Source organism: Delphinus delphis, chromosome 16, assembly GCF_949987515.2.
Source record: "Delphinus delphis chromosome 16, mDelDel1.2, whole genome shotgun sequence".
NCBI lineage: Eukaryota > Metazoa > Chordata > Mammalia > Artiodactyla > Delphinidae > Delphinus > Delphinus delphis.
In genome coordinates, this window is record NC_082698.1 from 9549563 (window position 1) to 9571929 (window position 22367).

The 22367-nt window shown below is 50.2% G+C and overlaps 1 protein-coding gene across 1 annotated transcript in view; it reads right to left on the reverse strand.

Moving 5' to 3' along the window:
* Positions 1-22367, reverse strand: part of LOC132439561 (transforming acidic coiled-coil-containing protein 2) — a 141694-nt gene that overhangs the window by 92999 nt on the left and 26328 nt on the right. The window contains exon 3 of the mRNA XM_069541501.1: positions 9301-9426. Within this exon, the coding sequence (XP_069397602.1) occupies positions 9301-9426 (126 nt within the window). The remainder of the gene's footprint in view (positions 1-9300; positions 9427-22367) is intronic.

The following is a 22367-nucleotide window of genomic DNA, read 5'->3' on the forward strand; positions in this document are numbered from 1 at the left end:
AGTGACAGTCACACTGTGACGAGGATGCCTCGAGGCTGACCGCATCCCCCCACCCCTGAGAACACCCTGTGGTCCCCTCAGCTCTTCAGCCTGGAGACCGGATGCCTGCCCCCTCCACCCTTCACTTGGTTGGCACCCAGACCACCAGGGCCGCACCCTTCCGGCGCTGGCCTGTTCCCATCAGCTAAAGGCACCAAACAAATGACTCAACAGCTCTTTTAAGAATGATGGCGCCCCTCCCTCCTGGTCTGCAGGCTGCCCTTGGTCCAACCCCAGAGGCGGGGAGGTCAGGCCCCAACAGGGAAAGCTTCAGTGACTCACGACCGAAGCTCTGACACACGGGCACCTACAGATGCCTCCCGGCCCCACAGAACCCCCACTGTCCCCTCCTAACCCTCCTCCTCCCCCAAATTTCTCCCCAGCTTGGCTAGTGGCCCCACCAGCTGTCCAGGCCCTGGACCAGAAGTTGAGACTGTCCTTGACTCTCCTTGTTCTCTCGCCCCATCATCGCCCCTCCATGCTGAGTCACATCCCTCGTCCTTCCAGAATCTGTCCCCTTTGTCCTGCTGGTCCAGGCCTGCAGCCTCTCTGAGCAGGGCTCCCGCACATCCACCCCCCAACACACACACAGACACCAGGATGTCCCAACTCGAGTTCTGATCAGCTCCTTTCTTTTTTATTTTTTTTTTGCGGTACGCGGGCCTCTCACTGTTGTGGCCTCTCCCGTCGCGGAGCACAGGCTCCGGACGCACAGGCTCAGCGGCCATGGCTCACAGGCCCAGCCGCTCCGCGGCATGTGGGATCCTCCTGGACTGGGGCATGCACACGTCTCCCCTGCATCAGCAGGCGCACTCTCAACCACTGCGCCACCAAGGAAGCCCTGATCAGGTCCTTTCATTGCCTGAAGGCCCACCACCCCCACTTTCCACGCCTTACACCTAATGAAATACAGGTGAAACTCCCGGGCCTTGCAAGCTGGGGCTCCCGCAGCCCAGTTCTGTCCCCTCCCGGGTTTGTCCTCCTGTTGCCCTGACCCCACCAAGCCAGTCTCCAAGGGCTCCTGGCAGTTTCTTGCCTCTGTGTCTTTGCTCAAGCAGACCCTGACCCTGAATCCCCGCCTACCTCTCAGGCCCCCTCCTAGCCCACCCCATAATCATCCTGCAGTGTCACCCAAACAAGGAAGCTCCCCCCGTCCCCGGCAGGGGTAACGATGCCCACCCTGCATTGCCAGGCTGAACTGGGCCTGGCTTCTGCATATGCTGTCGTTTTCTGCTAACACGTCCTCTTCTCCTACTAGAGACTCAGCCACTGTGGTCTCTCCAGCCCCCAGCACGGGGCCTGGCCCGGAACAAGTGTGCAACACATGGCAGCTCCTTCCCTCCCGCCCCCGGCCTCCCAAACATGCAGGCCACTGACAATGGGACGACTGTCCTATCTTCTTGGAATCTCAGAGTCCAACCGTCTTGAGGTGGGACCAGCAACATAAGCTGCAGGAATGCAAATGAAAACAAAGTGGAAACGCAAGGCCCCGTGTGCCTAAACTATAAGAATTTCAGGAGGGTGACGACAGCAGCGTGCTGAACCGAGCACGGGGCCCTTCTGAGCACAGGGCCCTGGGCGACTGCCCAGGTCACATGCCCATGAAGTCAGCCCTCGTTCCAGACCCCGAGGGGAAGCTTCCATAGGGCCCCTCCAAGGCCCCCTGAGCTGCCAGAGGGCCTTGTTGCTGGAGCAGATAACCAGGTCGGCCTCCCTTGCCAGCTCCTGTCCACTCAAGTCTCCAGTGAGCAGCAGTGACTTGTCTTAGAGACGTTATTCTCAGGGAGTCGGGCCCTTTCCAATGCCCAGTACCACTCCCAGCCCTCAGTGGGAACCCGTGGGCAGCTGTCAAGCCCAGCACAGAGCGGGGCAGAGGTCTGAGATGGGGTCCACATCTGCATTCTCAGTTGGTTTCTTTTTTTTCTTTTTGGCCATGCCACGTGGCATGTGGGATCTTAGTTTCCCGACCAGAGTTCGAACCCGTGCCCCTGGCACTGGAAGCGTGGAGTCCTAACCACTGGATCGCCAAGGAATTCCCCTCAGTTGGCTTCTGCAAGGCACTTACATTCACTTGCCCTTGATCTCCTCCCCTATAAAATGGGCCAGGAATAGGGCTGCAAAGACCCTTCTAGTTGTAAAAGTCCACTAATCCCTCTTCCCATGTGAGGAGTTAATCAATGTCTCTTATGGAATAACAAAGAAGCTGAATTCAAATTCATGTAAAGTATTTGTATTTTTGGAAGATGAAGGAAATGTTGATTCAATTTAAGCCTTTTATTTTTTAAGGGAAGAGCTGACAAAAAAAAAAGGGCAAATAAACTCACCATACTTTCAGCAGACAGAAATGGCATGTCAATCAAGGCATTCTTTCCTGCGAGGCCCAGCTGGACAAGACCTCTGAATCCTTCTCAACACAGATCCCTAAGGAACCACTACTAACGGGTCAGAGTTTGCCATCCCTGATTCAGTACCTCACCAAGGTCGTCACTAACAACAACTGGTCCCATTAACCGTTTGGATGCAGTCGCCACCCACACGAGACCTGAGAAACACAGAGCATGCTGCTTCAGGGCTGGCACTCAGCCCGACAGTCCTCCAAGCCCAGCTGTAGTGAGATGCCGTCACCAGCTGTTGTCTCTTGACACCCTGTTCAGGGCTTTTGAGTCCTTCTTGGCGGATCCCCCACTGAACTGATAGCAGGTTTCATTTCAGAGATCGGAGAGAGTTGCCAAATTAAGCCCCTGTCTAAGGACAAACACCAGAGTGACCCTGGCTGTCATGGGAGTGTGATAACGGCCCCCAAGATACAAGCCGAGCATATCACGTCCTGTCGGGCCAGATGGGCGAGAGCATCTTATCTCCTATTTCACATCACCATCTGGAAGGTATTAACACAATAGCCCTTCCTCACAGGCCCCCTTGATTTTTTTTCTTCCTGAATCCCCAAGTGCGCACGATCACGTAATAGGGCAAGAGCTAAGGCCAAAGACTCAGCTCAGGCTGAAAGTGAGATGCAAGCCAGAGAAAGAAAAGCGCTTTGAAATTGCTGGTTTGGAGAGCTACGTTCGGTCGACAGGAGCACCGGACAATCAGTCCCACCGAGGCCTGGGGCTTGATAAGAGGAGTCTCCGAGATGGGAGATCCTGCATCACCCTCCTCCGAGATGCAGCCGCCGAGAAGCAACAAAGCCCGAATCAGAAAGTGCCCGGAGAGGCTTGCAAACTGGCTGGCAACTCCAGACAGGCCCATCAGGTGATCTCTAGTCGCGAGGGAGATATGCCAGCCTGTGAAGAGCAGCCCACGTGAGAGTATAAATGCCACCGACCTTCAGATGTCTAGCCGTAGGCTGCCTCTGCACAGTTAACCCTGAATAGGCTTGTCGGTTCCCTCCCAGCACACTCATACCCTTTTCACAGAGCGAGTCTGTGCTCAGAGGACAGAGATGACTTTTAAGCTTGGCAGAAGCAAAACTTAAATCAGGAAGGAAAATATTAACTAAAGGAAAAGTCATAAATACCATCCCAACACTACACGAGGCTTTGATCTGGGTTGGGTCATCCAGCACATTGATTCCCACCACTGTCTCTCCCAGTTCCTTGCATCCTCTTCCCAGGTGCAAGATTCCTTGCGTGCCTTGATGGTCCTTGGTAACAGAGAATGCAGAGCTGAGGATACCGAGGACAAAAGGAAACTGATCTCAGATATCCAAGATTTAACTATTTATTCAGAAAGTCAAACCTACCTACTATAAGGTACAACCTACATAAAGCAGCTTCAGAACCATGAAAAACCAAGCCACGAACAAAATCCTGTGCTAGTTTGAACCCTACGAAGCTGTGAATATTTTGACAATTGCCAATGTGGCGATTCCTGTGCTTCAACCTAACAGTAGCCAGCTGGACACCGGAAGCGCAAAGGTTCTGAACAGATACGTACGTGCATCCCAACTGGCTCAGCCTGCCAGGTACTGGTTATGTAACTCTATCTCATGAGCACGTACCTTCATTCAACATGTGCCTTTTAAATGGTACAAAGGAATTCGGTTATTCAGAGAAGACTTTCAGGTGATCCCTTTTCTAAGTTAAAACAACAGCACCCCCACTTTATCCCTCGGTTTTTAACAAGGCGCTTGCTTAAATCAAGGTTCAGCTAACCTTTCTGAAGCAGTTGAACTCACCCACGCACACCCATAGCAGAAAGACAAAAAAAACTTATTGTGCAAACAGATGAAACCAAAAGAAACCACAGGATTTGGAGCAAGAGGAAAAACAGAAGCTGTAAGTCAGTATGAATTCCCTGTGCTTTCAACTGTGGAAAATTCTGAATTTGGAAACTCTAGTGAGATGATCGCGCTGAGCAGGGGCCATCCCCTACTCCTGGCGCTTTGGTCAGAAAGTTCAGCCGCCAGCTGCTGGGTCAGGCGTTTCCTACCCTGAGGAGCCATTAACAGCCAGACAGGTGAGGAGAAGAGCATCTGGACACATTGCTTTACCCAGTGGTTCTCCGATCGTGGACTCCAGACCAGCAGTAGCAGCGGCATCCGGGAACTTGTTAAAAAGGCAAAACCCTGGGTGCCTCCTCAGACCTCCTGAATCAGACACTCTGGGCTGGAAGTGGGTTATTTTGAGGCATGCTAACGTTTGGACCCCATGGACGTGAGTCAGGTGAGTAGTTTTCCAGCTGTGTCCACGGGAGACCTCAAGGTCTAAAGAGACCCCTCAGCCTGGATTCCTGACTACAGGAAAAGCACCGAAGGTTCCCAGATGTAACCAGGGTGCCCCATTTTACTCTGTTTAACAAATGGTAGTAGAGCTGGAAGGTTCCAATTGAAAAACAATTCTGCTGCTTTATTAAAAAAATAGAAAATATTGAACAGATGGGAGTGGCCACGGGCAATCTAGTCATTTGTAGAATGTTCTGGAGGGTCTGGGCTCGGCTTTCTGTGCCATCTGGGGATGTCAAAAGCCAAAGGGAAGCTCAACCACTTACAGGGGGTTCAGGGGCTGTTTCCCGAAGAGGGAGCAAGTTTGATGTCGTCCAGTGGCTTTAACTGGACAGAAGGGGAGCGTCAAAATCCCTTTCATTTTATTTGAGAATTGCTGCAGGGACGGGGGTAGCTTCTCTCTTTGTTCTCGTTCAGAAAGAAGAGTTGAAAGGGAAGGATCAGTACCAAAGAATTAGTAGCGGCAGAAAGGAGGGAGAGAGTCCTGCTCTGCTTTCTCTCTGGTGGCTTAAAGAAAATGCTCCAGCCCCACTTTTCTTGTTTTAATAATTTTTAACATATTTTAATTTAAATTAATTTTTTAATTTAAGGTACCAACCCTGCTTCTGCGGGGCAGCAAACCTCTAGAGGATGTTGCAGGCTGCCCTCTGCCCAGGTTTGTTCCTTCCCCATCTCTCCTCACCTCTCCCCCTGCCTCTCCTGTCCCTGCTCTGAACAGGAAGTGGAGGGGGGGATCCTTGGGTGATGCTATGATCTGAATGTTTGTGTCCCCCCAAATTCCTATGTGGAAGTCCCAGTGCCCAAGGCGATGGTATTAGGAGGTGGGGCCTTTAGCAGGTGATTAGATCATGAGGCTGGAGCCCTCATGATGGGACTACTGACTTTATAAAAGAGACGCTGCAGAGCTCCCCAGACCTTTCCATCACGTAAGAGCACAAGAAGAGGTGTGCAACCAGGAAGAGGGCCTTCACTCAACCATGCTGGCACCCTGATCATGGATTTCCAGCCTCCAGAGCTGTGAGCAATAATTTCTGCTGTGTATAAGCCACCCAGCCTGTGGTATTTTGTTATAGCAGCAGGAACAGACTAAGACAGATGGGGTGGGGAGGCAGGGTCATTTCTGAGGTCTAAAAAGCCACCAGCACACACCCAGAATGCCCTTCTTAGTCACTCCCACAGAGCAGCAAGGTTAAGTACAGTTGATTCTCTTTATTCACAGTAACTATGTTCTATAAAGTCAGCCTGGACACTGAATTAGCAGACACTAAACCATTGCTCCTAGAGGAAATCTAGGGTTAGGTTCCTGCAAGCCACTGGTCCCAATAATTTTGTCAACCGATCAAAACATAATCTTGCTTTATGTGAGTTTCTATTTAAAAACATCTTATTTAATATATAATTGACTCCTTAACACTGAATTTACAGTAGACAGCACTATAACTCACACCCAAATGAAGCTTATCTAACAAGTATTTTCTACATCAGGTACATCACAGCCTTCTTGCACTTTGAAACACTGGACAGCACTGTGCTTGGGGGCTATGTTAAACAGCAAAATCATCAACAAAATCACAAAAAGCACGGCACTAACTATACTGTGAAAGGACACTTTTCATAATACGAGAGCTGTGGCAAGAAGCCAGAGGTCGCCTTGCTCCACTTCAGCTGGGAGCACGCTCGTCAGGTGACTGAAATTTTTTGCTGCTCTGCGTGTGTTCACAAATGACCATGAAAGAGCCATGAGTATCAATCTTGGGGTTACAAATAAATCTCAGCGAGGAAGCAAACTCACAAACACGGAATCTGCAAATAACTCGGATCGACCGTATTTTGTAGACAGAGTTGGTAACCAAAGCCAGACCAATCTCTGCTCCTACCAGAACTACCTCCTTCCCACCAATTTCCAGTAAAAATAGGACAATACAACTCCGGACAAAGGTCCAATCACACTGGCAAGGCACCAAAATTGCTCAGTCGGCATTGAGATCTACTGAGTCTTTCCACTGGAAAATAAAGCCAGAGAGCTGGCCAAGCTCTCAGCACTGATGAACTCAGTACTCAGCCACCGGTCCCTTCCTGCATCCTGTGATCACTCTCGGTCATGGTCACAGGTGACACAACTTCTTTACTCATGTCTTTCTCGGACTTGAGAGGCCAGTGATGTAGGCGGGACCCCGTGGCGTGGGGGGAAGGGGGAACCCGGCTCCCTGCAGCCAGTGGAGAAGCTCAGAACCAGGTTTGGTAGCCAAGCTGGACCTGCTTCAAACCCCAGCTCTGCCACTCACTAGCCACATGTCTCTGAGCCTCTGTCTGCTCACCTGTAACACAGCAGTCGTAACAGAACCCCCTACCTGCTGGGGCTGTTGTGAGGATTTACGGAGATACACTCCGCATGGTGCCTGGAGCACAGGAAGTGCCCTAGTGGGAGCTTAAAGAGCAGACATCACGGGACTACTATGGGGCCTGGGGCAGGTCATTCAAAATACACAGTCTCGGGTTGAGGCGCTAACTTCAGAAGCGTCAGTAACACCCCCCGGTGGACATTAGTTCTCCTGAGTCACCCAGCCAAGTCCTCCTGTATCCTCTGCTCCCACGGCCCCTTGGCGTCCCTCGAGCACTGGATGAGGATGATCTCAGCCCCACTCCTTTCCCTAAGGGAGGCTGAGCCTCTCTGGCTGCAGCTGGAGGTCCCTTGGCCTTGCTGCAACGGTGGGGGTCAGGGAAGGGCCATGGGGGAGGGGAGGAGGCCGAGCACAAGGACGGAAAGGGATGCCCGACTTCACCCTGGAAGCTTCTGCACGCTCCTTGTGTGCTGAGGGCCTTGTTGCCCAGCTAGGATGCCTCTTTTAAGAAGTTAAACTCATACGTAAGAACTATGGTTGACCCCCACCTGTAACAGAAACACTCGGAATTCGACGTCAACGTGCAGCTGCCTTAGAGCATCTGTTTCTGGCCTGGAGCTTCCTGCTGTGTCAGCCTTGCCCTCACACTTCTCCTCCACCAGGCAAACCTCCTCCCAGTTTATGAAGAGGCCTCTTGACGCTGTCCCAGCAGGACAGCGGGGACGGGGCAGGAATGGACCGCCTGTCCCCCAAGAGGGCCGACTTCGGGGGTGGTTAGTGCACACTGGCCCCCAAGCAGGCAGACAAGGAGACTCACCCCCGTCTTCCCTCTAACCCCGTTCAAGTGTACTGCCCTTCCCCAAGGACCAGCCCGGGCCAGGCTGGGTACTGTGATTCCAGAGGTCGCAGCGGATTCAGTTCCTCCCTGCGAGGGCATTCGAGACAGGTAATTCATAGGGATCTGTGAAGGGCAGTGACACAGGGGGAGAGGGGTGGCTGCAGGAGTTCAGAGGGAGGCTCCTGTCTCAGCCTGGGGAGAAGGGACCCAGTGTCTGTCCCGTTCACTATGGTTCCCCAGTGCCATGCACCATCCGGCAAAAAGCAGCTGTTTTACTAATACAAATACAATTAAAATGTGTGTGTGTGTATGTTATATGAATAGAGAGAGACACATATAGACGTGTGTAGAGAAAGAGACTGTGTGTGTGTTATATAAATATAGAGAGACTCATACAGACGTGTAGAGAAAGAGACTGTGTGTGTGTGTGTGTGTGTTATATAAATATAGACAGACTCATATAGACGTGTAGAGAAAGAGACTGTGTGTGTGTGTGTTATATAACTATAGAGAGACAAATATAGACGTGTGTAGAGAAAGAGACTGTGTGTGTGTGTGTGTGTGTGTGTGTACATATGTTATATAAATACAGAGAGAGACACATATAGACGTGTGTAGAGAGGGAGATTGTGTGTGTGTGTGTGTGTGTGTGTGTGTTATATAAATATAGAGACATATATAGACGTGTGCAGAGAGAGAGCTTGTGTGTGTGTGTGTGTGTGTGTGTGTGTGTACAGGCGTATGAGCCGAGTCCCGAGGCTGGCTGTGAGCAAGCCTGGTTTAAATAAACCACAGGTCAAATCCGCACCCTCTGAGTCCGGGGCGAAGCCCGATGTACACGCCGCACATGGAGAGCAGCGATGGGTGTGCGGGGTTCGGGGCACGCAGGGCAGGGGGAGGGTGCACACGCAGAACATGAGGCAGGATAAAGCCCCTCCCCCGCCGCCCAGGCCGGTCTGCCGAGCAAGGCGCGGCACCTGGTCCCCTTCCCCGTGTGCTGATGCCTCTTCCCTTCCCCAAAGACAGAGAAAACAAGTGGCTGACCCAGCGCGTGTCCCGGGAAGCCAGAGGCAGCTAAGTCATTCCCTGGAAACGTATAAAGAGCACAATATCGCTCCTGGAAGGCTGCTATTTTAAATAGAGCAGAGGGGCGGGGGGTGTCTTTCTGGTGCCCCCTCAGGTAATTCCGGCGGCCCTAAGAAGAGGCCCAGCCCTGTGCAGGAGAGCGAGTACACCTGTGTGTGTGTTGGGTCTGGGGGGGAACTGCGGGACAGAAGATGGGACGGAGGACAGGAGGCAGCCTCAGGGGCCGGGCCCGGGGGTCCCGCCATCCGCCGTGGGCACCACCGCCACCATACCTCTGGGCTGTCAAATCCGGGGACACCCAGCCGCTGACATCACCGTGGGGGGAGAAGGCAGCTAAGAGAGGGTTTTCCAGGTCTTCAAGGGCAGCTGGTTCGATGACATCATCCACTACAGGTGAACTGAGGGAAGGAAAAAAACCAAGGCTCAGAAATGTTCCTGAATGTCTTAAATATGTTTCAACAGCACATTTTATCTGGGCCCTAAGCAGGGCCTCAGTTTCCCTTTTCATAGAGGAAGGGGCCAGTGTTGCTCCAGGTGTAGCCCACGGAGGGGGCTGGTCCAGGAGGGGCTGTTTACTGCTCCACGATGAGACAGCACAGACACCTGGGGTTAGGGTTTAGAAACCTTTAGAGCAACACGATAGAGCCATTTTGTCTGTTGACGCTAATAATGTAAGTCACGGCTTGTGTTTTGTAGGTCTTGATGGGTGGTTGTCAAGCAGGGGTGATTTTTGCCCCCTGGGGACATGTGGCAATATCTAAAGACATTTTTGGTTGTCACAGCTGGAGGGGGCGGGTGCTACTGGCATCTAGTAGGTAGAGGCCAGGAATGGTGCTAAACATCCTACAGTGCACAGGACAGACTCACAACAAAGAATTATCTGGCCCCAAATGTCAGTAGTGCCAAGGTCGAGAAACCCTGGCCTTGAGTTTTGTTTCATTCTTTAGTAATTCACTTAATTACATTTTCAAGTTTTGATCTACAGTGAGATAGAAATTAAAAACTACACTGGTCCTTCATCCACTGGGAAAGTCAGCATTTGACAACCTCCAAGAGCAGACTGGATTTGAAAGTTTGGAGGGACACAGGTCACCAGACACTGTCTCTGGTCACACACATCTGCTTACTCTGCTGGGAAACCCCTTTCATGATCAGTTATGTCTCAGTTTATCGGGGAGAGTCAAGAGTTCTTCCTTCTGATGAACTCAGCTCTGGGGCAGTCAGTACTGAGACAATTATCTTCATTCCTTGAGCAGATATTGATTGAACAACAACTCTATGTGGTGAGCAGGAAAGAGGTGGTCCCTGCCCTCATGGAGCTTACAGTCTCAGGAAACAGTCAAACATTTTTTAAAAAATGCTTATTTATCCAGTAATAACTGTTGTAACTGCTAAGAAGGAAAGGTACAGATGGCTAAGAAAGCATAAACTAGGAGGTCCCAGTGGGAGTGGGGGTCAGGAAAAATGTCTTCGTACAATTGTAAGCTGAGGCCAGTCACCAGCTCAGTGATAGCGAATATGTGCTGACACTTGCTGTGTGCCAGGATCTCAGCACTTACAGATATCACCATATGGCGATCCTCACAACAGCCCTGCGAGGTCGGTGCTATCATTATTCCCATTTTACAGATGAGGAAACTAAGGCACAGAGAAGTTGAGGAATTTGTCCAAGGTTGCACAGCCGGTAAGAGGATACAAACCCAAGCCAGACCCCAGAAGCCATGTTCTTAACCACCCCACTAGGCTATGTCCCAAAGGTTGAAGAGTAAGGGAAGGAAGAGTGCCCCCAGCACAGGGAACCACACATCTGAAAGCCCCAGATCAGGAAGGAGACTGGCATTCTGGAGGAATGCAGAAAGGCCACTGCAGCTGGAACGCAGATCAAAACAACCAGGAAGGGGACAGGTGGACAGGAACCAGATCACAAGGCCAGGTCGAGGGACTGGGACTTGATCCTAAGCTGAAGAATCAGCCCAAAGCCTCTATCAAATACTCAGCCACAAAGTACTGCCCTGGGCATCGAGACGAAAGACAGGCAGGAAGGCCCAGGGCGAACTTCCCCAAACTGTGTTCTAAACATGACCGGACTAGCACACGGTTGTGCCCACACCTTTCTATTTATTCCCATGGGTCTTGTGACGCTTCCTTTTTCCTCCATGGTTCCCACCCACTAACCCAAATCCCCCAGAACGTGACCCTGGAGCCCTGCAATGACCACACCCAAGGAGCCAGAGAGAAATGGGCACAGCGTGAAGTGAAGCAAGGGGCGAGCCTGGAGGAGGGGGCCGGCGGGGACTCTGGGTGTCTCTGCTGGATCACGATTTGGAGAATCCTAAACCACAGGCAATATCGACTTTCTAAAGTCATAAAGCCTGAGCGGAAAAATGTGGCCCAGGAGTTCTGGCAACACAGATCGAAAGCCGTAAAAGACTTTGTTTTCTTTGACACAGCCATTCTACTTCCAAGAATTTATTCTAAGGAGATGATTAAGGGTGTGAGCAAAGATGCTGACCATAGCTGTGACCACAATAGCAAAAAAAAAATGGAAACAACCAAAATGTCCCACACTAGGGGACAGTTAATCAAGTTAAAGCATGTCCACAGAATGGACTCATTTGCAACCATTTTAAAAAAGAAGGTAAAAAACATAAATAATTAAAAAATAAATTAAAAAGTAAAAAAAAGAAAGTAGCTCTCCATGTATCCAGAGGTAAAGGATCCATTATTAACTGAAACTAGGTTAAAACACTATCGGCAACATGATCCAGACCTTATGTGCATGTGTGTATCGATATATACGTATGTGTGTGTATATGTGTACACATGCATGTATGTGTAAACACCCACATAGGAAGCGAGCAACAGAGTGAATGAACGCCAAGGTATTAATGGTAATTCTTTCAGTAGTAAAGTTATGAGTGTTTTTTTCTTCTTCGTTGAATTTATCTCTATTTTCTAGTTCTATTCTGAACACATACTGCTTTTATAAGCAGAAGAAATAAGAAAGCATTTTTAAGGAAAATTCTGAGTGCCAGGGAGCAACTTCAATTCATAGTTCAGGGAAAGTTTCAAGAGACGGGACACGCAGAGCAACGCCGACTTTCCCCCACTTTTACACTCACACGTTCCCCCAGGGAGGACCCAGGCTTGTCCGCCTCATCTCAGGACAGAAACCCAGCCATGTCTCACTCAACAGGCACCCGTGGGGAAAATAAGGTCCTGGTGGAGAATTTTTTAGATAACCAGTATCTGCTCGCATATTCTACAGGATGGCATTTTCATTTTAATTCTTTGGGATGGAATTAATTTTCAAAGCATATTAGACACTTCCTTGATTTTTTTTGAACAGAGAATCCTGAACATAACTAAACACTTTGTCAATGACACATGATCAGCATCTTGAGCGACTATGATATAAGTGAGGAGGTATGCTACGGCACTAAAACAACAATTGTACACGAAGTCAAGAGGGCTGGATTCTAGACCAGCCCCACCTTGGGATCTCAGCCAGGTGACTCCTCTGAGCTGAACTTTTCCGTCTTTAAAAGGGAAGGCCCTGGACGGCACAATCTCAAGGACTCTGCAAACTCAGTCTGGTCCCTCCCTCGCAGGCTGTGAGCCAGTACGTCTGCTTCTAACTCACCTGACTCTTTTTTACTTTATGCCTTCCAGTTCTCTGCTTCTAATGTACTACAGACTACGGGTGTTAGAACAGTGTGTAAATCAAGAGTTAATAGGCTGGATAAGCCTCCCATATTATGTCATATGGGAGGTTTATAAACCTCCCATATGACATAATTTTAATAGTTTTTACATATACATATATGTGTGTATACACATATATTAAATTGAACTATGTGAAATCGTTAAAAGAAAAAAACTGTCACATTCACACTGTACCATCAGCCTCAAGATCTTTCTGTCTTACTTCGCAGGGGTCTGGTCGTGCTCCAGATGGTTAAGGATAGGGGACAGCCGACTTCTGGGGACACAGGGGAATTCTTCTCAGACCAGCTGTAAGAGGCTATAAATGGCTTCCAAATTCTGTGGTGCTGGGACTAGGGTGACTGAAATATTTTTCAGAGAGGAAAAAAAAAAATCTGTCAGAGATTTTAACCACCAGCTGCTTCCACCAGCTGCTGGGGCCAACCCACTATAAATTTAGTCAGGCCAGCAAAGGGTTGATTTTCCACTGGAATGTCAGGGAGGGAAGCTTGTATCAACAAGTGCTTCTCCAAAGGCCGTGAGTCACCTTCCTTCAGAGGCCGAGGCAGAGAGGGCTCTGCTTCAAAGAGGAAGATATTCACATTCTAGTCTAAAAAGCCAACACCTTCAGTTCTACACATAAGACCTGTGCACAGCAAGAGCTCTGTGGCCAGCACCAAGATAAATTAAATCAGGATCAAATTAATAATAACAATAACAGTAATAGTAATGGGGTGGGAGGAAACTTTGGGAGGTGATGGATATGTTTATGGCCTTGATGGTGGTGCTGGTTTCACAGATGTATACTTATCCCCAAGCTCATCGAATTGTATACATTAAATATGTACAGCTTTTTATGTCAATCACACCTCAATAAAGTAGTTTTAAAAAGATGGGGATCCCACGCTTCAGGGTGGACAGGCTGCTGGAGAGCAAGGCAAGTTGAAAGTCTAACTCAAGGAAAACTGTGAAGGGCGGTAATAGCAAAACAAGCTGCCGCAGAAAAATGGGCTCCTTTCAGGCCGGGGTGATCTGGGAAGGGCCTGTGAGGGGATGAAGCAAGTCAAGTGCTTCAACAGACAGACATGTGCAAAGGGCTTTCTCGGTGAAAAATGCTTCTCCCTCCCTCTCTCCCTGATGGTTTGGGTGGAAAGCCACTAGGCTTCGCTTCCCTTCCCTTGGACAGGGCAAGGAAGGAAGGGGTACCGGAGAAGGGACAGGGGCCACACTGGCACAGAGGAGGAGACTGGTGTCTTAAGGAAACTGTTACCCACCAGGAGATTAGCAGAAAAATAAACTCATCAGGGATAAAGGGAGCAGGTTCTCACAGTCAGGGAAGACTTGCATAGAATATACAAAGGTGATGAGGCTTGAAAGAACTCTTAGGGCTGGGCTGCAATCAGACATATCAGACAAGCACTAGCTATAGATAGAGAGGGGGGTGTGTGTGTACTATGACATGTACTTTCAGCTATGTCTGCTGAAAGGGGTCACGTCAAAAGGACATCAGAACCACTTAAAGAGGCTGCCACTGGTCACATCTGGGACTATTTGGACATCAAAAAAAAAAAAAATACAGATAGTAATAGATTAAAATCCATTGAGTAAAGTAATAATCCACGAGTCCATAAAGATATAAAAACACCATCAAATACATAAATGCGGGGGAGGGAAAGTTCCTCTTTACAGTACAATGTCAACTGGTAAATGTAGAAGAAGCGATGAAAACTGAAAATCTGCCATTTAAAAACCATCAGAGTGGTGGTGAATTCCGGCAGGAGCCGTCGAAGGACACTAAGGGAGGTGGATAGAGGTTTAAAGAAGTGAAGGGCAGTGGTGTGGTCTTGGAGTACCTTCCCACCAGATACTGATAGATTACAAAGGGGGAAATGGTGACTTAAAGGTGGAGAAACCCGGTGGGCACCGACGTGGCCAGGTGCTGACCGGGATTGCGTCCCTGGCGGTGGGTGGTCCTCACCCTATGTCACTTCTATGGGATCCCTGCCCCAAACGACAGCCAGAGTCTGGTCATGAGGTGACATGGGTTGAGGGATCTTCCCAGAATGAAAGAGCTGTACTCTGAAAGGTCATGAAAGACAGCAAGAGACGGAGGAGTTCTTCCAGACTGAAGGAGAGTCTGCGGGCATACTCAGAGTGTGACACGTGCCTTTGGGCTGGACCCTGGATCTGTAGGAAAAGGGACGGTGTGGATGGATTCGAATGGGTTCTGAAGGCTGGCTGATGCCGCGACATATCCTATCGATTTCCCAACTGGATGGCTGTATCGCGTTGTGCTGGAGAGGGACCTTGCTTGGGGGAAATGATCACTGGAGTGTTTGTCTGGATGGGGACACCTTCGTGTTTGCAACTTGCTCTCAAATGATTCAGAAAAAGAGCGATGATAATGGATATATATCTGTATCTCCATCCATACGTACACATATAAAGAGGGGATGACAGCACTTGAGGTAAAATGGCGATAATTCAGGAACTTGGGCAAAGGGAGTAGGGAAGTCTTTGTACGACGCTCGCAACTTTTCTGTAAGTTGGAAATTATTTCAGGAAGAAAAGAACAAAACCATTCCTGAGTGAAGGCATGCAGGCAGCCTCTCCCCAGCACCCGCAGAGTTCGGTCTGGGTTCTGGAGGACAGAGTGTGGTCGAGACGGGAGCAGCATTGAATAGGGGCCTGTGGGCCATTCACCGGGGCAGTCGGTGGCCTGTGGGCCATTCACTCGGGCCCAAGCCAGCTAGCAGAAGGCCTCGAACGTCAGGCCAAGCACTGGCTGTTTTCCAAGGCATGGGGAGCATCAGAGATTTAAGAGCAGGGAAGCAGCAGAATATCTGGGAGACAGCCCTTATGCGGAGTAGAGAATAATGACAGGGGAGAGGAAATGCAAACGAGGGAGCCGGAGCCGGAGCCGTGGAGCAGGGCCAGGTGATGCGGGACAGAATCCCAGCAGCTGGAGCCAGGGCCAGTCGTGCATCGAGCTTCACGATGTCCCCCCAACACATCGTGAAGACGGAGGAAAGCGAAACGGGGAACAATCAAAGATGATTTGGATTTTAAGCATCTGATTGGTTGGAAAGTCGCGTTAATGACTGCATGTTTCACGTATAGTACCTTAGACCCTCTGTACTATTATTTACTTTATACTTAACTTTGAATGAAGTCAGTTGTTCAAATTAAATAAAGGTACATCATTCTAGGGAATAATCCCGGTGAGTCTGCGGTTTTGATGCGCTGCTTGCACTTTTTTCTAGCAGAATGAGTAATAGATAACTCACCACGACCAGGCAGCCCCCAGGCTCAGGCCAGGCCGCCCGGGAGCTGGGCACTTTGGAAAGTGCTGGTGAAGCTCTCACCAACACAGCTGAAAGACAGCCCAGCGCTGCTCACACTGGCTCAGTCCTCTTTTTTTTTTTAAGAAAAGCAAAACCTGTCATAAATGACCAAAACAGCATACTCTGAGATCTCCATCTTGGGAGCTGTTGGCCGGTTAGGAGCTGGGCACGACCCAGCTGGCAAAGGTTAGAAGCCAGGGCCAAGGCACGGGAGCACGTGGGGCACATAGGCGCATCCTTTCCAGGTGCCCCCTCAGCGTTCCGAGACAGAACCTGCATCCCCACCGCGCTCTCCCCAGAGAGGCAGGATGGAGCCGGTGACAGGAGGCCAGGGTCTCAACACCACTCCCGCAATAAAGAGCTGTGCAACCTTGTGGAAGATTTCCTCAGAGCCCAGCTTCCCCATCTGTCAGAGAGGGCAAGGGCCGCCCTGTCTGGAAAGGGCGTGGGGAGGGTTCGCTGAGACCAGTCATGTCGACTGGCAAAGGGCCCGGCACACGGAAGTGCTTCACAAGTGATGGCGTCAGTAACACAAAACACAACAGGGTGTGGTGTTTTCCCCAACGGAACACACTGAACGTGCTTCTTCAAAGTACCCGTGCCCCTCCTCCTGCCGCCCCTGCCCAGGTGTGCTCCCTCAGGTGTGCACGCCGTCTGGGGTCATAGAACAAGGATGAGTACAGGTGGCAACAGCAACGGGAACCAAGGTTTAGGAGGACCTACTGTGTGCCGGGCACCGTGCAGGGCCTTTGTCACTGTGAGCAATGTGACAGCCCGTTTCAGGAAGAGCAAATGGAGCCCCTGGATGGAGAAAGTCACTACCCACGGCCACGCTGAACTCAGCTCCATCCGGCTACTCCGACCGCAAACCTCACACCAACAGGACCCTGGTCTCAAGCGGCGTCTCTCTCAAGCATGCAGAATGAAGAGAGTGACATGCAAAGCAGCCCAGCGGGGTCCGCCTCCCCACGGAAAGCATGTGAGCAGTCCACGGGGGCGCTGGCACGGCTCTAACCCGGGGTAGCGGGCAAGACCCTTCCCCACCCAGGCTGCAGGCACGTCCTCCATAAAATGAGGGTTTGGACTGTTGGGTCTCCAGGGTCCCTTCCAGGCCACTGATTTTCTGATCTGAAAACCCCGAGGCTCTAGAGGCGCAGCCCCCTGGGATGGCTGGAAAAGGACATCTTGGAGGAGGCTCTGGGCCGTGTCCACTGTGGCCCAGCCCCAGCTGGCCTGGCACCTTGTCCAGGGGCCAGGTTCCTAGTTAGTACTTACAGATGGGAGGCGGGGGTGACCAGCTCCCTGGGAGACCTGGTGACGGGGAGGGGGCGCAGAGGGGGAACCCCCCTCTCATACACAACTTACGCACTCCTTAAAATCGGACTGCTGCCCCCGTACCTCTCAGGGTTAACGAACTCAAGGACTGGGGTTTATGCAAAGCTCAAAGGGGAGGAAGTTATTCTAGGAGGACAAGGCAGGGAGACAGTAGTCACTGTTCTTTTCAAAAGACAAAGAAATAAACCCATCCAGGTGCTGGGAGAAGCTACATGGTCAGGTAAGTGACGACGTAGTTGCTCCCCTGATCAGAGAGCACAAAGCCAAGGGGTATGCCTGATGAACAGGCCAGCACCTTGGGGTCAAGACCTCGGCCAAGGCTGCCTACTTCTCCCGAGAGCCCGTGCATGTAACCAACAGGTGCCTTGACTTCACCAGAACCCTGGGCACAGAAATCCAACTGAGTCATCCACTGGGGGGGTGAGCAGGGCAGTGAGTACAGTACAGAGAGCACAGCTCTGGAGACGGGCAGATGTGAGCTTGAAACCAGCTTTGCCATTTACTAGCTTTTTGTAGTCCTAGGCAAGTTCATTAACCTCTTTGAGCCTCAGTTTCTGAACCTATAAAATGGGGACAAATTGAATAACTTGGAAAGATTATTAAAAGAAATAAGAGCAAAACATAGATGTCAAGCACAGCGTCAATCTCACAATGGGTCCTCAACAAACAGTAGGTGTCCGATAAATATTAGTTGAACGTATGGATGCAAGGAAAGTAGCAAGGGCAGAAAGATGTTAACTGCTGCTGCCACCAGAGCTGTCTAGCTGCCACTTAATTCAGGCCAGAGCCAGCTTCTCTAACTTTTCTGAACTGAGAGCAGGCAACTCAGTTCATAATCAAGTTGAGGCCTGAACAAATGCCTTAAGTACAGACAAGGCAAAATTTTAGTGTTCTTTTTTTAAAAAAACCTCTTGGAGTTCTCCATCTCTTATAACAGTCACAGATTTTCCCTGATTCCAAAACTACACAAGTAGCAAAATTACCTCCGTAAGCTCTCTCTACCCACGGAATGCAACGAGAGGTCTAGACATCATGCATGGAGCAAAGCCTTGTACCCGCCGTTTCCAGAGAGAAGCCAAAGCAGACAGTCACTGACCCAAGAAGGAACCGCTGGACAGGTGTCCTACTCAGCACGACACTAGGCACGAGGATGCCGGGGAAATGAGGCAGGGTCTTGTCGGCACTGGAAGAGAGAGACCCTAGCACATGGCTGAGCACAGGACAACCTGGGAGCTGGAAGCAGGGAGCTGTGGAACACAGGTTCCTGGGCCAGGTAACTCACAAGGTGAGCGAGCCTCGGTCAAGGTTTGCAAGGGAACACTGGACCTTCTACTGTTTCCTGTGAAGCAGGCGCTGGAGAGCAGGCAGCCAGGGGAAGCCTGAGGGCTGGAGGGAGGGGCATCCTGACCATAAAAGAAGGAGGGAAAAGATGCTCCTCACATCGACATGACCCATCTTCTTATCGCCTCTTTGGAATGGGCCCGCACTGGGGAAATGTCATGATAGGAAACCAACCCTGCGCCCTCAGGAGCTTAAACCAGAGGATGCTGGCCAGGAACCGTAAGCTCTCGATGACACAGACACCCACCCGGAGAGCTCTGGACCTCAGAGGACCCACTGGACGCAACCAGGCAGCGAGAGGAATTAGGACTCTAAACAGCCAGTCCTGCATAGGAGCCAGTGAAGCGACTGCTTTCTCTTTCCAGTTTTTCACCAGATTTGCTCTCTGTAAGAGGAACTGACGTGCATTTCCTATTCTTTCATTTTTACTTGTTTTCTGGGGAAAGTATAAATAAGCAATTAAAAGGGAGGGTGACAAAGCAAGGGAAGATGGATAGAAAGGAAACCTAGATAACCAGCTTCCAAATAAAAGAGCTCTGCATCGACTAGCACACCTCCCTGTTTCCAATTAAAAATAATAACAACAAAAATAAGCTACAGGAGGTGTTAGGAAATCTACCTCCTCTAATTAAATCCTTTTTAATCGTAACAGTGAAAAATATTAGCATGACTTTCCATTTGCACCGCACTTCACAGTTTGCCAAGTATTTTCATGCACATGATTTCACTTGCCCCTACAGCTCTGTGAGCCAGGCGGGCACCGTGACTACCCCCACTGTTAATGAGATGGAAATCATGATTCACAGACACGGTTAGTGACTTGTTCAAGGTCACAGAGCTGGTTAAGAGTGGGGCAGGGATTCTAATACAAAATCTCTGTCTCAGAATTTGGAGCGCTCTCTAGACCGCCTTTCTCCAAGCCACGGAAAAACAGTCTTGGGAACTTTGCTTTCTTTTAAGTGGTAGCCTGAATACATTTGCTAAATGACAGACTGAAACCATACACCAGAGTGGACCAGACAGGAAAGGGAGGGGGACGCAGCTGATACCCAATGTATCTGAAATGAAAGCCCCGTCACAGGTCATGGCTCTGTGGTCCCCCGAGAATTTTGCCTGCCCTCTACTCTATTTTTAGAGGCAATTCCCTACAAACTTGTTTCCCCAGCTCTTCTTTTTCATGGCTTCCTTCCTCTGGCATGATTTCATAATCCTTGGCCTGTTTTGTCATCACGGTGAGTGGCTGTGGAAATGGTTATTGAGGTTGTGAACAAAGGACTGTGACCTCAGCGGGGGCAAGGGAGACAAAGCCCAGCCTCCAGGGCAGATTTCGCGCGCCGTGGCCACAGGTCACAGCGGGAGAGACCAGGGCACCCAGTCCTCCTCCTTAGACTTGCTTCTCCCACCAGGACTAGTCAGGGACACCACCACCAGCTTCCTAGACCTTCTCCTGGTTATGCAAAAGGTGTCAGGGCTTGCTCGACTCAAACCATAGTTAATTCAAGAACCATCTGCTTTTGGCTGTGGAACTGAGTACCAGGAGAACACACACACACACACACACACACACACACACACACACACACACGGCTCTTGACCTCACCCTCAGTCTCTCCCAGCCTCATTCAAACCTGAAGCCTGGGGTGTAGTGAGCCCATAGATCCCCATCTCTCATCTTCCCAATTAGAACTGGTCTCTCCCAACTCCTCAAACCCTTGCAGTGTCCTCTACAGGAGGCGCTATTGGCATTTAGGGTGAAAGCGGTTCTTGGTTGGACAGGACTGTCCCATGCATAGCATCCCTGGCCCTTACTAGATATTGCCCACTCCAGTCCCTGGAACGACCAAACATCCTCATGCATATGCACACATCCCCTCCTGGGACACTATCCTCACCATAAAGTTTGCCCAGTGTGTGTCCGTTCAGGTATCTCACACACACACACACACACACACACACACACACACACCCCCTCCCTGAGAGCAGGGGTGGCCTTACTTACTTCAACTACCATTTACCCCGACCCCCGGCCCCTCGTCACACTTGTGGAGTGGTACCGTAGCCTTCCGGGAAGCACTGTCTGTCTCCATAGAAACGACAAATGTAAATAACCACGGTACACAGCGTGAAACCAAAGAGGCCGCAGGACTTAGCTGCCAGGCCAGGTGTCTGGGGTCCTGGGTTTGAGTCCCACCTTCACATGTGACCCTGAGCAAGACCCCGGACTTCTCTGAGTCTCCCTTTTCACATCTGTAAAATGAAATCTTGATTTTTAAGTTTCCTTCCAGCTAAAATATTCTAAGTGCGCAAGCTCAGAGAGACAAAAGGGATGCATGTGAACAGAGGGCCCAGAGGCCAGTTCTGTCTAGCTCTCCCAGAGGGGACCAGGAGGGGTGCGTTGGCTCCACGAGCAGTACTGCTTATGTATGGGTTGTACTCTATGGTGCTGGCCTCCCTGAGACTTGGGAAGTTAACTTTTGATGAGGGGCCAGTGACAACGTAAGAACCAAAGAAGAGGCTCTGGGTAGCTGAGAGTTGGCTGTGGTGTCTGCACAAGGAGGGCAGTCCCTGACCTATTTCCTGCAACTCTCCTCTGAAGAGAATGCCCAAGCCCCAGGCACAGCCTATGAGAAGCCCCGTGGGAATCCACTCCCTTCCACTCACGTGCCCAGCACAACTGGCCCCATTCTCTGGAGGAGCTCCCAGCTCGACCTCAGAACAGGAAAACTGAACATTCTAAGAGGTAACTCACTCCACAATTCCCAACCAAATCCTTCCTCTGAGTTCCATCACTTGTCCAAATGGACCCCCTAAAAACACTAGTGAAGACTAACTTTGAAATATATAAGTGAATCTGGATGGATGAAAACCACAGATGAAACCCAGTCTCAGGACAAGGCCCCAGACAAAGTCATTTCTAAATACAATGGAAACAGTCTTTAAAATGAGACCTCAATAGGGAATCCTAGAGAAATAAGAAGTTCTCCACCTAATAACAGAGCTGAACCTTCCTCTGGCATAAAACAGATAGGAAATTGCACTGGGACCCCTGCTATTCCATGTACTGTGATAGAAAAGGCTTGGGACAGACATGTGTACACATGCACGCACACATATGAAGACGTGCGCAGGCACACACACACTCCCGCACCAACCAAACACCCTGGCTACCCTTCCCTAGGCTCAGCTTCTATTTCCATCCCCCCAGTACACCTTGGAGACACATTTTTCTCACAATGTCTATTTCACTTGTATCTCAACCCACTCCCACATTTTCCTGTCCTAGCATTTGAAGGAGGCAAAAGATAACAACAATAATAATATCACGCTGATGACGATGCCATTTAAGAAAAGACAAGCACCGAGGAGGACAACAAACGTCGCAGGAATACCATGCAACAGCTTGCAGCAGAAAGCGCTCGGAGGTCGCGGGGAAGACACGGCCCGAGGCCGCGGGAGCCAAGGACGCCAAGGAGAAAGAGAAAAAAGGAAAAAAAAAAAAAAAAAAAATCAAGGGCTGGTCACGTGGTGCGTCCGAGCCCTGAAGTGCACTAGCCCCGCTGACGTAACTATTCGAGAATTTAAAAGTCCCAAACTCGGAAGAAGTCCAGTGCAGA